The 15,133-nt window shown below is 46.8% G+C and overlaps 1 protein-coding gene across 1 annotated transcript in view; it reads right to left on the bottom strand.

Moving 5' to 3' along the window:
* Positions 1-9,491: 9,491 nt before the first annotated feature.
* The window catches only part of LOC311119665 (fibroblast growth factor 16-like), a gene marked incomplete at both ends in the record, with an annotated part of 32,469 nt that continues 26,827 nt past the window's right edge, over positions 9,492-15,133 (bottom strand). Inside the window, one exon of the mRNA XM_084194334.1 lies at positions 9,492-9,737. Coding sequence (XP_084050460.1) covers positions 9,492-9,737 — 246 coding nt within the window. The remainder of the gene's footprint in view (positions 9,738-15,133) is intronic.

Below are 15,133 nucleotides of genomic sequence, written 5' to 3'. Positions count from 1 at the left end.
CCTCATTCTAAAGCTCTCCCTCGGTTCTAAAGCTCTCCCTCCATTCTAAAGCTCTCCCTCTGTTCTAAAGCTCTCCCTCCATTCTAAAGCTCTCCCTCATTCTAAAGCTCTCCCTCCATTCTAAAGCTCTCCCTCCATTCTAAAGCTCTCCCTCTGTTCTAAAGCTCTCCCTCTGTTCTACAGCTCTCCCTCTCTTCTAAAGCTCTCCCTTGGTTCTAAAGCTATCCCTCGGTTCTAAAGCTCTCCCTCTGTTCTAAAGCTCTCCCTCCATTCTAAAGCTTTCCCTCTGTTCTAAAGCTCTCCCTCCATTCTAAAGCTCTCCCTCTGTTCTAAACTCTCCCTCCATTCTAAACTCTCCCTCCATTCTACAGCTATCTCTCTGTTCTAAAGCTCTCTCTCCGTTCTAAAGCTCTCCCTCTGTTCTAAATCTCTCCCTCTGTTCTAAAGCTCTCTCTCCGTTCTAAAGCTCTCCCTCCGTTCTAAAACTATCCCTCTGTTCTAAAGCTCTCCCTCTGTTCTAAAGCTCTCCCTCTGTTCTAAAGCTCTCCCTCTGTTCTAAACTCTCCCTCCATTCTACAGCTATCTCTCTGTTCTGAAGCTATCCCTCTGTTCTAAAGCTCTCCCTCTGTTCTACAGCTCTCCCTCTGTTCTAAAGTTCTCCCTCTGTTCTAAAGCTGTCCCTCGGTTCTAAAGCTCTCCCTCATTCTAAAGCTCTCCCTCTGTTCTAAAGCTCTCCCTCTGTTCTAAAGCTTTCCCTCATTCTAAAGCTCTCCCTCTGTTCTAAAGCTTTCCCTCCATTCTAAATCTCTCCCTCTGTTCCAAAGCTCTCCTCATTCTAAAGCTCTCCCTCTGTTCTAAAGCTCTCCCTCCATTCTAAAGCTCTCCCTCGGTTCGAAAGCTCTCCCTCATTCTAAAGCTCTCCCTCATTCTAAAGCTCTCCCTCTGTTCTAAAGCTCTCCCTCTGTTCTAAAGCTCTCCCTCATTCTAAAGCTCTCCCTCCGTTCTAAAGCTTTCCCTCCGTTCTAAAGCTCTCCCTCTGTTCTAAAGCTCTCCCTCATTCTAAAGCTCTCCCTCCGTTCTAAAGCTTTCCCTCCGTTCTAAAGCTCTCCCTCTGTTCTAAAGCTTTCCCTCCGTTCTAAAGCTCTCCCTCATTCTAAAGCTCTCCCTCCGTTCTAAAGCTTTCCCTCCGTTCTAAAGCTCTCCCTCTGTTCTAAAGCTTTCCCTCCGTTCTAAAGCTCTCCCTCCATTCTAAACTCTCCCTCCATTCTACAGCTCTCTCTCTGTTCTAAAGTTCTCCCTCCATTCTAAAGCTCTCCCTCCATTCTAAAGCTCTCCCTCTGTTCTAAAGCTCTCCCTCCATTATAAAGCTCTCCCTCTGTTCTAAACTCTACCTCCATTCTAAACTCTCCCTCCATTCTAAAGCTCTCCCTCTGTTCTAAAGCTCTCCCTCCATTATAAAGCTCTCCCTCTGTTCTAAAGCTATCCCTCCTTTCTAAAGCTCTCCCTCTGTTCTAAAGTTTTCCCCCATTCTAAAGCTCTCCCTCTGTTCTAAAGCTCTACCTCTGTTCTAAAGCTCTCCCTCTGTTCTAAAGTTATCCCTCTGTTGTAAAGCTCTCTCTCTGTTCTAAAGCTCTCCCTCCATTCTAAAGCTCTCCCTCATTCTAAAACTCTCCCTCTGTTGTAAATCTCTCCCTCTGTTCTACAGCTCTCCCTCTGTTCTAAAGTTATCCCTCTGTTGTAAAGCTCTCCCTCTGTTCTAAACTCTCCCTCCATTCTAAACTCTCCCTCCATTCTACAGCTCTCTCTCTGTTCTAAAGCTCTCCCTCCATTCTAAAGCTCTCCCTCTGTTGTAAATCTTTCCCTCTGTTCTACAGCTCTCCCTCCGTTCTAAAGCTATCCCTCTGTTCTAAAGCTCTCTCTCCGTTCTAAAGCTCTCCCTCTGTTCTAAAGCTCTCCCTCCATTCTAAAGCTCTCCCTCCGTTCTAAATCTCTCCCTCCATTCTAAAGCTCTCCCTCATTCTAAAGCTCTCCCTCTGTTCTAAAGCTCTCCCTCTGTTCTAAAGCTCTCCCTCCATTCTAAAGCTCTCCCTCTGTTCTAAACTCTCCCTCCATTCTAAAGCTCTCCCTCATTCTAAAACTCTCCCTCTGTTGTAAATCTCTCCCTCTGTTCTACAGCTCTCCCTCTGTTCTAAAGCTCTCCCTCTGTTCTAAAGCTTTCCCTCTGTTCTAAAGTTATCCCTCTGTTGTAAAGCTCTCCCTCTGTTCTAAACTCTCCCTCCATTCTAAACTCTCCCTCCATTCTACAGCTCTCTCTCTGTTCTAAAGCTCTCCCTCCATTCTAAAGCTCTCCCTCATTCTAAAACTCTCCCTCTGTTGTAAATCTCTCCCTCTGTTCTACAGCTCTCCCTCCGTTCTAAAGCTCTCCCTCTGTTCTAAAGCTCTCCCTCCGTTCTAAAGCTCTCCCTCCATTCTAAAGCTCTCCCTCATTCTAAAGCTCTCCCTCCATTCTACAGCCCTCCCTCGGTTCTATAGCTCTCCCTCTGTTCTAAAGTTTTCCCTCATTCTAAAGCTCTCCCTCCGTTCTAAAGCTCTCCCTCCGTTCTAAAGCTCTCCCTCATTCTGAAGCTATCCCTCTGTTCTAAAGCTCTCCCTCTGTTCTAAAGCTCTCCCTCCGTTCTAAAGCTCTCCCTCATTCTGAAGCTATCCCTCTGTTCTAAACTCTCCCTCCATTCTACAGCTCTCCCTCTGTTCTAAAGTTCTCCCTCTGTTGTAAAGCTCTCCCTCTGTTCTAAAGTTGTCCCTCGGTTCTAATGCTCTCTCTCGGTTCGAAAGCTCTCCCTCGGTTCGAAAGCTCTCCCTCATTCTAAAGCTCTCCCTCATTCTAAAGCTCTCCCTCTGTTCTAAAGCTCTCCCTCCATTCTACAGCTCTCCCTCTGTTCTAAAGCTTTCCCTCATTCTAAAGCTCTCCCTCCGTTCTAAAGCTTTCCCTCTGTTCTAAAGCTCTCCCTCCATTCTAAAGCTCTCCCTCTGTTCTAAAGCTTTCCCTCATTCTAAAGCTCTCCCTCCGTTCTAAAGCTTTCCCTCTGTTCTAAAGCTCTCCCTCCATTCTAAACTCTCCCTCCATTCTACAGCTCTCTCTCTGTTCTAAAGCTCTCCCTCTGTTCTAAAGCTCTCCCTCTGTTCTAAAGCTCTCCCTCCATTATAAATCTCTCCCTCTGTTCTAAAGCTCTCCCTCCATTCTAAAGCTCTCCCTTATTCTAAAGCTCTCCCTCCGTTCTAAAGCTCTCCCTCCATTATAAAGCTCTCCCTCCATTCTAAAGCTCTCCCTCTGTTCTAAAGCTTTCCCTCTGTTCTACAGCTCTCCCTCCATTCTAAAGCTCTCCCTTATTCTAAAGCGCTCTTTCCATTCTAAAGCTCTCCCTCTGTTCTAAAGCTCTCCCTCCATTATAAAGCTCTCCCTCCATTATAAAGCTCTCCCTCCATTCTAAAGCTCTCCCTCCATTCTAAAGCTCTCCCTCCATTCTAAAGCTCTCCCTCCATTCTAAAGCTCTCCCTCTGTTCTAAAGCTCTCCCTCCATTCTAAAGCTCTCCCTCCATTCTAAAGCTCTCCCTCTGTTCTACAGCTCTTCCTCTGTTCTAAAGCTCTCCCTCTGTTCTAAAGCTTTCCCTCTGTTCTAAAGTTATCCCTCTGTTGTAAAGCTCTCCCTCTGTTCTAAACTCTCCCTCCATTCTAAACTCTCCCTCCATTCTACAGCTCTCTCTCTGTTCTAAAGCTCTCCCTCCATTCTAAAGCTCTCCCTCATTCTAAAACTCTCCCTCTGTTGTAAATCTCTCCCTCTGTTCTACAGCTCTCCCTCCGTTCTAAAGCTCTCCCTCTGTTCTAAAGCTCTCCCTCCGTTCTAAAGCTCTCCCTCCATTCTAAAAATCTCCCTCATTCTAAAGCTCTCCCTCCGTTCTATAGCTCTCCCTCTGTTCTAAAGTTTTCCCTCATTCTAAAGCTCTCCCTCCGTTCTAAAGCTCTCCCTCCGTTCTAAAGCTCTCCCTCATTCTGAAGCTATCCCTCTGTTCTAAAGCTCTCCCTCTGTTCTAAAGCTCTCCCTCCGTTCTAAAGCTCTCCCTCATTCTGAAGCTATCCCTCTGTTCTAAACTCTCCCTCCATTCTACAGCCCTCCCTCGGTTCTATAGCTCTCCCTCTGTTCTAAAGTTTTCCCTCATTCTAAAGCTCTCCCTCCGTTCTAAAGCTCTCCCTCCGTTCTAAAGCTCTCCCTCATTCTGAAGCTCTCCCTCTGTTCTAAACTCTCCCTCCATTCTACAGCTCTCCCTCTGTTCTAAAGTTCTCCCTCTGTTGTAAAGCTCTCCCTCTGTTCTAAAGTTGTCCCTCGGTTCTAATGCTCTCTCTCGGTTCGAAAGCTCTCCCTCGGTTCGAAAGCTCTCCCTCATTCTAAAGCTCTCCCTCATTCTAAAGCTCTCCCTCGGTTCGAAAGCTCTCCCTCATTCTACAGCTCTCCCTCATTCTAAAGCTCTCCCTCTGTTCTAAAGCTCTCCCTCTGTTCTAAAGCTCTCCCTCCGTTCTAAAGCTCTCCCTCATTCTGAAGCTCTCCCTCTGTTCTAAACTCTCCCTCCATTCTACAGCTCTCCCTCTGTTCTAAAGTTCTCCCTCTGTTGTAAAGCTCTCCCTCTGTTCTAAAGTTGTCCCTCGGTTCTAATGCTCTCTCTCGGTTCGAAAGCTCTCCCTCGGTTCGAAAGCTCTCCCTCATTCTAAAGCTCTCCCTCATTCTAAAGCTCTCCCTCTGTTCTAAAGCTCTCCCTCCATTCTACAGCTCTCCCTCTGTTCTAAAGCTTTCCCTCATTCTAAAGCTCTCCCTCCGTTCTACAGCTCTCTCTCTGTTCTAAAGCTCTCCCTCCATTCTAAAGCTCTCCCTCTGTTCTAAACTCTCCCTCCATTCTAAACTCTCCCTCCATTCTACAGCTCTCTCTCTGTTCTAAAGCTCTCCCTCCGTTCTAAAGCTCTCCCTCTGTTCTAAAGCTCTCCCTCTGTTCTAAAGCTCTCCCTCCATTATAAAGCTCTCCCTCCATTCTAAAGCTCTCCCTTATTCTAAAGCGCTCTTTCCATTCTAAAGCTCTCCCTCTGTTCTAAAGCTCTCCCTCCATTATAAAGCTCTCCCTCCATTATAAAGCTCTCCCTCCATTCTAAAGCTCTCCCTCCATTCTAAAGCTCTCCCTCCATTCTAAAGCTCTCCCTCCATTCTAAAGCTCTCCCTCCATTCTAAAGCTCTCCCTCTGTTCTAAAGCTCTCCCTCCATTCTAAAGCTCTCCCTCCATTCTACAGCTATCCCTCCATTCTAAAGCTCTCCCTCATTCTAAAGCTCTCCCTCATTCTGAAGCTATCCCTCTGTTCTAAAGCTCTCCCTCATTCTAAAGCTCTCCCTCCGTTCTAAAGCTCTCCCTCTGTTCTAAAGCTCTCCCTCCATTCTAAAGCTCTCCCTCCATTCTAAAGCTCTCCCTCTGTTCTAAAGCTCTCCCTCCATTCTAAAGCTCTCCCTCCATTCTACAGCTATCCCTCCATTCTAAAGCTCTCCCTCATTCTAAAGCTCTCCCTCATTCTGAAGCTATCCCTCCATTCTAAAGCTCTCCCTCATTCTAAAGCTCTCCCTCTGTTCTAAAGCTCTCCCTCTGTTCTAAAGCTCTCCCTCTGTTCTAAAGCTTTCCCTCTGTTCTAAAGCTCTCCCTCCATTCTAAAGCTCTCCCTCATTCTAAATATCTCCCTCTATTCTAAAGCTCTCCCTCCATTCTACAGCTCTCCCTCTGTACTAAACCTCTCCCTCCATTCTAAAGCTCTCCCTCATTCTAAAGCGCTCTTTCCATTCTAAAGCTCTCCCTCTGTTCTAAAGCTCTCCCTCCATTCTAAAGCTCTCCCTCATTCTAAAGCTCTCCCTCCGTTCTAAAGCTCTCCATTCTATAGCTCTCCCTCTGTTCTAAAGCTCTCCCTTCATTCTAAAGCTCTTCCTCATTCTAATGTGCTCTTTCCATTCTAAAGCTCTCCCTCTGTTCTAAAGCTTTCCCTCCATTCTAAAGCTCTCCCTCCATTCTAAAGCTCTCCCTCTGTTCTACAGCTCTTCCTCTGTTCTAAAGCTCTCCCTCCATTCTAAAGCTCTCCCTCCATTCTAAACCTCTCCCTCCATTCTACAGCTCTCCCTCTGTTCTACAGCTCTCCCTCCATTCTAAAGCTCTCCCTCTGTTCTAAAGCTCTCCCTCCATTCTAAAGCTCTCCCTCCATTCTAAAGCTCTCCCTCCATAACCCTAACCCTCCTACAGACACACACCACAGCTTTGCTCTGGTCAGATAAGTGCTTTCATCCCCAAGCTTACTGTAGTCTAGTAGTGTAACCTCACTGTAGTCTAGTAGTGTAACCTCACTGTAGTCTAGTAGTGTAACCTCACTGTAGTCTAGTAGTGTAACCTCACTGTAGTCTAGTAGTGTAACCTCACTGTAGTCTAGTAGTGTAACCTCACTGTAGCCTAGTAGTGTAACCTCACTGTAGTCTAGTAGTGTAACCTCACTGTAGTCTAGTAGTGTAACCTCACTGTAGCCTAGTAGTGTAACCTCACTGTAGTCTAGTAGTGTAACCTCACTGTAGCCTAGTAGTGTAACCTCACTGTAGTCTAGTAGTGTAACCTCACTGTAGTCTAATAGTGTAACCTCACTGTAGTCTAGTAGTGTAACCTCACTGTAGCCTAGTAGTGTAACCTCACTGTAGTCTAGTAGTGTAACCTCACTGTAGTCTAGTAGTGTAACCTCACTGTAGTCTAGTAGTGTAACCTCACTGTAGTCTAGTAGTGTAACCTCACTGTAGTCTAGTAGTGTAACCTCACTGTAGTCTAGTAGTGTAACCTCACTGTAGTCTAGTAGTGTAACCTCACTGTAGTCTAGTAGTGTAACCTCACTGTAGTCTAGTAGTGTAACCTCACTGTAGTCTAGTAGTGTAACCTCACTGTAGTCTAGTAGTGTAACCTCACTGTAGTCTAGTGGTGTAACCTCACTGTAGCCTAGTAGTGTAACCTCACTGTAGTCTAGTAGTGTAACCTCACTAGTAAGTGCACTTTCATCTTATTATGTCTTACATTGGAGATTGTCAGATGTTTTCCCCTAGCCTCTTCCTAACAGTTAGGAACTGCACCACGTGACCAAAAGTATGTGGACACCTGCTCTTCAAACATCTCATTCCAAAATCATGGGTATTAATATGGAGTTGATCCCCCCTTTGCTGCTATAACAGCCTTCACTCTTCTGGGAAGGCTTTCCGCTAGATGTTGGAACATTGCTGTGCTTCCATTCAGCCACAAGAGCATTAGTGAGGTCGGGCACTGATGTTGGGCGATTAGGCCTGTCTCGCAGTCGGCGTTCCAATTCATCTCTAAGGTGTTCGATGGTTTTGAGGTCAGGGTTCTGTGCAGGCCAGTAAAGTTCTTCCACACCGATCTCGATAAACCATTTCTGTATGGACCTTGCTTTGTGCATGGGGCCTTTGTCATGCTGAAACAGGAAATGACCTTCCCCAAACTGTTGTCACAGTTGGAAGCACAGAATCGTCTAGAATTTCATTGTATGCTGTAGCGTTAAGATTTCCCTTCACTGGAACTAAGGGGCCTAGCCTGAACCATGAAAAACAGCCCCAGACCATTATTCCTCCTCCACTAAACTTTACAGTTGGCACTATGCATTGGGGCAGGTAGCGTTCTCCTGGCATCCGCCAAACCCAGATTCGTCCATCGGACTGCCAGATGGTGAAGCGTGATTCATCACTCCAGAGAACACGTTTCCACTGCTCCAGAGTCCAATGGCGGCGAGCTTTACACCACTCCAGCTGACGCTTGGCATTGCGCATGGTGATCTTAGGCTTGTATGTGGCTGCTCGGCCATGGAAATCCATTTAATGAAGCTCCCGACGAACAGTTCTTGTGCTTACGTTGCTTCCAGAGGCAGTTTGGAACTCGGTAGTGAGTGTTGCAACCGAGGACAGATGATTTTTACGCGCTACGTGCTTCAGCACTAGGCGGTCCCGTTCTGTGAGTTTGTGTGGCCTACCACTTCGCGGCTGAGCCGTTGTTGCTCCTAGACATTTCCACTTCACAATAACAGCACTTACAGTTGACCCGGGCAGCTCTAGCAGGACAGAAATGTGACAAACTGACTTGTTGGAAAGGTGGCATCCTATGTCGGTGCCACGTTGAAAGTCACTGTGCTCTTCAGTAAGGCCATTCTACTGCCAATGTTTGTCTATGGAGATTGCATGGCTGTGTGCTCGATTTTATACACCTGTCAGCAACGGGTGTTGCTGAAATAGCATCCTCTAATTTGAAGGGGTGTCCACATACTGCTGTGTATATAGTGTCTCTTCAGTTTGTCTCAATACAAGCCTATTCTTTTCATGATTTCTCATTCGTTGTCATCGGCATTTCGTTGAACCACAATCTAGAAGCATCATCCTCTCCTTGACTGTCCTACTGTTTTAATGTTTTACATGTATCATATAGCTTATGTGCCAAGTTCTGCCAACCCTGCTACATCTGGATGCTCCCTCATGGCCAATCTGTCTCCATCACATATACATAACTGTTAGTAGCGTACTCTCTCTCCAGCTCAGCCCTGACATCACAATGACAAGTCAGAAGATGACTTCTCTACACGTTGCTTTAGAACACTCTGACATTCTCTCAACTCTCATTGGTCAATCCCTCCCCTCCCTGGAGTTATCTGGTTGCTGTGGTGAATGGCTGGCTAGAGTAGTGTCCACTGGCCATCTCAGCTAGTCCGATCAACTTTCCATTACTAGTCCTCAGACCCTTTGGTGCTACTCAAACTGCTGAGGACTAACCCCAAACCCTTTTATATTTGCAGTGATTGCTGGTTAAGTATCTTATTATGTATAAAAGTGGTTCTCATCAGGAAAAGTCTTTGTCTTCTGGTGGTTAGTGGTGCAGGTGGTTTTAACCTGCGGTTATCCCAGGGTGGGTTAGGCAGTTATACAGGCCTGATGCCAGTCCCTCTCCCTCCATCTCTCCCTCCATCTCTCCCTCCATCTCTCCCGCCGTATCCGTTCAGAGAAGAGATTGTCTCCTCCGCTCAACTCTGTGCTCTCCTCCAGAGGGAGGTCTTATGGGCCTGATGCCAGCCCCCTCTTTCTAGTGGGACCAACTCTCTCTCCTCAGTGGCTGGAGAGAAGAGCGTCTCCTCCGCTCCGCTCTGACCCCTCTGAGGTCAAACAGCGATCTCAGAGAGTTAACGTCCAGGAGCACAAGCTGTGTTTATCTCTCTGGTCGGTGGTCCTCGGAGGAACGGGAGGGGGGCCTTTTGGCTGGAGGGGCAATACCATAAACACCTTCTTAGGGGGTCGGGGCTTGAGGCTGGGGAGCGAGGTCAGTGGGAGTACTGAGTCCTGTCCACCTCTCTCCTCCCTGTCCTCCTCCCTCTCTCCCAGGCTCAGCCCAGGTCACCTGTATTGGAACAGATCTCTGTAAGCCTGGGGGATCTTCTCCAGCTCCACAGGCCGAGGCAGGAAGTGGGTTAGTTTCTGGTGTTTCTTAGTCCGGCCCCCCTCCCGCGGCGAGCCGTCCTTGTTAAGCGCTACGTAGTAGAAGCGTCCGGTGTCGTTGTGTTTGTAGAGCGTGGAGGCGTATGTGTTGTACCAGTTCTCCTCAAACTGCTCTCTGAACACACACTCAGCTGTTAACTTCTGCTGCGGAAGAGAGGGAGAGATGGTTGAGTGTGGTGTCCATACAGTAGCTTAATTAGCACTTAATTAATGGATTAGTTAATTTATACGTCATTAATATTTTACCAACAGTTTGAGGAGGAAACTTCACAGCAACAGATTCACTACACAATAATCAACAACAAAGAGCTGCTGAGGGGGTGAGGGAAGGTAAGAAGGGGGACTGAAGGACAGGACGCCTGCTGCCCTGTGGTGGGGAGCCTAGGTCCACCATCAGAAGGGGGACTGAAGGACAGGACGCCTGCTGCCCTGTGGTGGGGAGCCTAGGTCCACCATCAGAAGGGGGACTGAAGGACAGGACGCCTGCTGCTCTGCGGTGGGGAGCCTAGGTCCACCATCAGAAGGGGGACTGAAGGACAGGACGCCTGCTGCCCTGCGGTGGGGAGCCTAGGTCCACCATCAGAAGGGGGACTGAAGGACAGGACGCCTGCTGCCCTGCGGTGGGGAGCCTAGGTCCACCATCAGAAGGGGGACTGAAGGACAGGACGCCTGCTGCCCTGTGGTGGGGAGCCTAGGTCCACCATCAGAAGGGGGACTGAAGGACAGGACGCCTGCTGCCCTGCGGTGGGGAGCCTAGGTCCACCATCAGAAGGGGGACTGAAGGACAGGACGCCTGCTGCCCTGTGGTGGGGAGCCTAGGTCCACCATCAGAAGGGGTACTAAAGGACAGGACGCCTGCTGCCCTGCGGTGGGGAGCCTAGGTCCACCATCAGAAGGGGGACTAAAGGACAGGACGCCTGCTGCCCTGTGGTGGGGAGCCTAGGTCCACCATCAGCTGAACTGAACCAATGGAAAGTGTTCCAGGTCTGGGAGGCAGGTGCTGGTTATGACAGACCAGGGAGGCCGCGTCCCAAATGGTACCCTGTCACCTTTATAGTGCACTACTTTAGACCACGGTCACCTTTATAGTGCACTACTTTAGACCACGGCCCATAGGACCTTAGTCAATAGTAGTGCGTTATATAGGGAATAGGGTACCGTTTGGGATGCGGCCTGAGAGTCATTTCAGCCAGACTGTCACAGGTGTCAAACTCATTCCACGGAGGGCCGAGTGTCTGCATGTTCACTCCTCCCTTGGACTTGATTGATGAATTAATGTCACTGATTAGTAAGGAACTCCCCTCACCTGGTTGTCTAGGTCTTGGTAAGGAACTCTCCTCACCTGGTTGTCTAGGTCTTGGTAAGGAACTCTCCTCACCTGGTTGTCTAGGGCTTAGTAAGGAACTCTCCTCACCTGGTTGTCTAGGTCTTATTAAGGAACTCTCCTCACCTGGTTGTCTAGGTCTTAGTAAGGAACTCTCCTCACCTGGTTGTCTAGGTCTTAGTAAGGAACTCCCCTCACCTGGTTGTCTAGGTCTTAGTAAGGAACTCTCCTCACCTGGTTGTCTAGGTCTTAGTAAGGAACTCCCCTCACCTGGTTGTCTAGGTCTTAGTAAGGAACTCCCCTCACCTGGTTGTCTAGGTCTTAGTAAGGAACTATCCTCACCTGGTTGTCTAGGTCTTAGTAAGGAACTCTCCTCACCTGGTTGTCTAGGTCTTAGTAAGGAACTCCCCTCACCTGGTTGTCTAGGTCTTAGTAAGGAACTATCCTCACCTGGTTGTCTAGGTCTTAGTAAGGAACTCCCCTCACATGGTTGTCTAGGTTTTAGTAAGGAACTCCCCTCACCTGGTTGTCTAGGTCTTAGTAAGGAACTCTCCTCACCTGGTTGTCTAGGTCTTAGTAAGGAACTCTCCTCACCTGGTTGTCTAGGTCTTAGTAAGGAACTCTCCTCACCTGGTTGTCTAGGTCTTAGTAAGGAACTCTCCTCACCTGGTTGTCTAGGTCTTATTAAGGAACTCCCCTCACCTGGTTGTCTAGGGCTTAGTAAGGAACTCCCCTCACCTGGTTGTCTAGGTCTTAGTAAGGAACTCTCCTCACCTGGTTGTCTAGGTCTTATTAAGGAACTCCCCTCACCTGGTTGTCTAGGGCTTAGTAAGGAACTCCCCTCACCTGGTTGTCTAGGGCTTAGTAAGGAACTCCCCTCACCTGGTTGTCTAGGGCTTAGTAAGGAACTCCCCTCACCTGGTTGAAAGGAAGAAACAGAAACCAGGAGACACTCGGCCCTCCATGGAATGAGTTGGACACCCCTGGTTTAGAGTTTATCCCTCAGCTAGGGGAGTGAGACATTTACTGGGGTGGGCCAAAATAGGGGAGGGTTGCCCCTGGTTTCCATTCTCTGTTTCACAGGTGTCACTACGTCACTTCTTCTATACAGCCACATATCCCCATCTGCTTGCAGGCTCCTCCCCTGTATCAAGGTGTTTTGGTACTGCCCTTAGGACCTACGCTTTTACTGAAAAACAGGTCAATATAGTCCACCAGTCTGTCTATCCTGTCCTCTATCCACCATTCATAGTGATAATATAGTCTACCAGTCTGTCTACCCTGCCCTCTATCCACCATTCATAGTGATAATATAGTCTACCAGTCTAACTGTCTACCCTGCCCTCTATCCACCATTCATAGTGATAATATAGTCTACCAGTCTAACTGTCTACCCTGCCCTCTATCCACCATTCATAGTGATAATATAGTCTACCAGTCTAACTGTCTATCCTGCCCTCTATCCACCATTCATAGTGATAATATAGTCTACCAGTCTAACTGTCTACCCTGCCCTCTATCCACCATTCATAGTGATAATATAGTCTACCAGTCTGTCTACCCTGCCCTCTATCCACCATTCATAGTGATAATATAGTCTACCAGTCTGTCTACCCTGCCCTCTATCCACCATTCATAGTGATAATATAGTCTACCAGTCTAACTGTCTACCCTGCCCTCTATCCACCATTCATAGTGATAATATAGTCTACCAGTCTAACTGTCTACCCTGTCCTCTATCCACCATTCATAGTGATAATATAGTCTACCAGTCTAACTGTCTACCCTGTCCTCTATCCACCATTCATAGTGATAATATAGTCTACCAGTCTAACTGTCTATCCTGTCCTCTATCCACCATTCATAGTGATAATATAGTCTACCAGTCTAACTGTCTACCCTGTCCTCTATCCACCATTCATAGTGATAATATAGTCTACCAGTCTGTCTATCCTGTCCTCTATCCACCATTCATAGTGATAATATAGTCTACCAGTCTAACTGTCTATCCTGCCCTCTATCCACCATTCATAGTGATAATATAGTCTACCAGTCTGTCTACCCTGCCCTCTATCCACCATTCATAGTGATAATATAGTCTACCAGTCTAACTGTCTACCCTGCCCTCTATCCACCATTCATAGTGATAATATAGTCTACCAGTCTAACTGTCTACCCTGTCCTCTATCCACCATTCATAGTGATAATATAGTCTACCAGTCTGTCTACCCTGTCCTCTATCCACCATTCATAGTGATAATATAGTCTACCAGTCTGTCTACCCTGCCCTCTATCCACCATTCATAGTGATAATATAGTCTACCAGTCTGTCTACCCTGTCCTCTATCCACCATTCATAGTGATAATATAGTCTACCAGTCTAACTGTCTACCCTGTCCTCTATCCACCATTCATAGTGATAATATAGTCTACCAGTCTAACTGTCTACCCTGCCCTCTATCCACCATTCATAGTGATAATATAGTCTACCAGTCTGTCTATCCTGCCCTCTATCCACCATTCATAGTGATAATATAGTCTACCAGTCTAACTGTCTACCCTGCCCTCTATCCACCATTCATAGTGATAATATAGTCTACCAGTCTGTCTATCCTGCCCTCTATCCACCATTCATAGTGATAATATAGTCTACCAGTCTAACTGTCTACCCTGCCCTCTATCCACCATTCATAGTGATAATATAGTCTACCAGTCTGTCTATCCTGCCCTCTATCCACCATTCATAGTGATAATATAGTCTACCAGTCTGTCTACCCTGCCCTCTATCCACCATTCATAGTGATAATATAGTCTACCAGTCTAACTGTCTATCCTGCCCTCTATCCACCATTCATAGTGATAATATAGTCTACCAGTCTGTCTATCCTGCCCTCTATCCACCATTCATAGTGATAATATAGTCTACCAGTCTGTCTATCCTGCCCTCTATCCACCATTCATAGTGATAATATAGTCTACCAGTCTAACTGTCTATCCTGTCCTCTATCCACCATTCATAGTGATAATATAGTCTACCAGTCTAACTGTCTACCCTGCCCTCTATCCACCATTCATAGTGATAATATAGTCTACCAGTCTGTCTACCCTGCCCTCTATCCACCATTCATAGTGATAATATAGTCTACCAGTCTGTCTATCCTGCCCTCTATCCACCATTCATAGTGATAATATAGTCTACCAGTCTAACTGTCTACCCTGCCCTCTATCCACCATTCATAGTGATAATATAGTCTACCAGTCTAACTGTCTACCCTGCCCTCTATCCACCATTCATAGTGATAATATAGTCTACCAGTCTAACTGTCTACCCTGCCCTCTATCCACCATTCATAGTGATAATATAGTCTACCAGTCTGTCTATCCTGTCCTCTATCCACCATTCATAGTGATAATATAGTCTACCAGTCTAACTGTCTACCCTGCCCTCTATCCACCATTCATAGTGATAATATAGTCTACCAGTCTAACTGTCTATCCTGTCCTCTATCCACCATTCATAGTGATAATATAGTCTACCAGTCTAACTGTCTACCCTGCCCTCTATCCACCATTCATAGTGATAATATAGTCTACCAGTCTAACTGTCTACCCTGCCCTCTATCCACCATTCATAGTGATAATATAGTCTACCAGTCTAACTGTCTATCCTGTCCTCTATCCACCATTCATAGTGATAATATAGTCTACCAGTCTGTCTATCCTGCCCTCTATCCACCATTCATAGTGATAATATAGTCTACCAGTCTAACTGTCTACCCTGCCCTCTATCCACCATTCATAGTGATAATATAGTCTACCAGTCTGTCTATCCTGCCCTCTATCCACCATTCATAGTGATAATATAGTCTACCAGTCTGTCTACCCTGTCCTCTATCCACCATTCATAGTGATAATATAGTCTACCAGTCTGTCTATCCTGCCCTCTATCCACCATTCATAGTGATAATATAGTCTACCAGTCTGTCTATCCTGCCCTCTATCCACCATTCATAGTGATAATATAGTCTACCAGTCTAACTGTCTACCCTGCCCTCTATCCACCATTCATAGTGATAATATAGTCTACCAGTCTGTCTACCCTGTCCTCTATCCACCATTCATAGTGATAATATAGTCTACCAGTCTAACTGTCTATCCTGTCCTCTATCCACCATTCATAGTGATAATATAGTCTACCAGTCTGTCTATCCTGCCC

This window comes from Coregonus lavaretus (genome assembly GCF_964263955.1).
Source record: "Coregonus lavaretus genome assembly, contig: HAP1_SCAFFOLD_2225, whole genome shotgun sequence".
NCBI lineage: Eukaryota > Metazoa > Chordata > Actinopteri > Salmoniformes > Salmonidae > Coregonus > Coregonus lavaretus.
The sequence above is the reverse complement of the archived record's forward strand: the minus strand, read 5'-3'. Positions and strand labels throughout refer to the sequence as shown.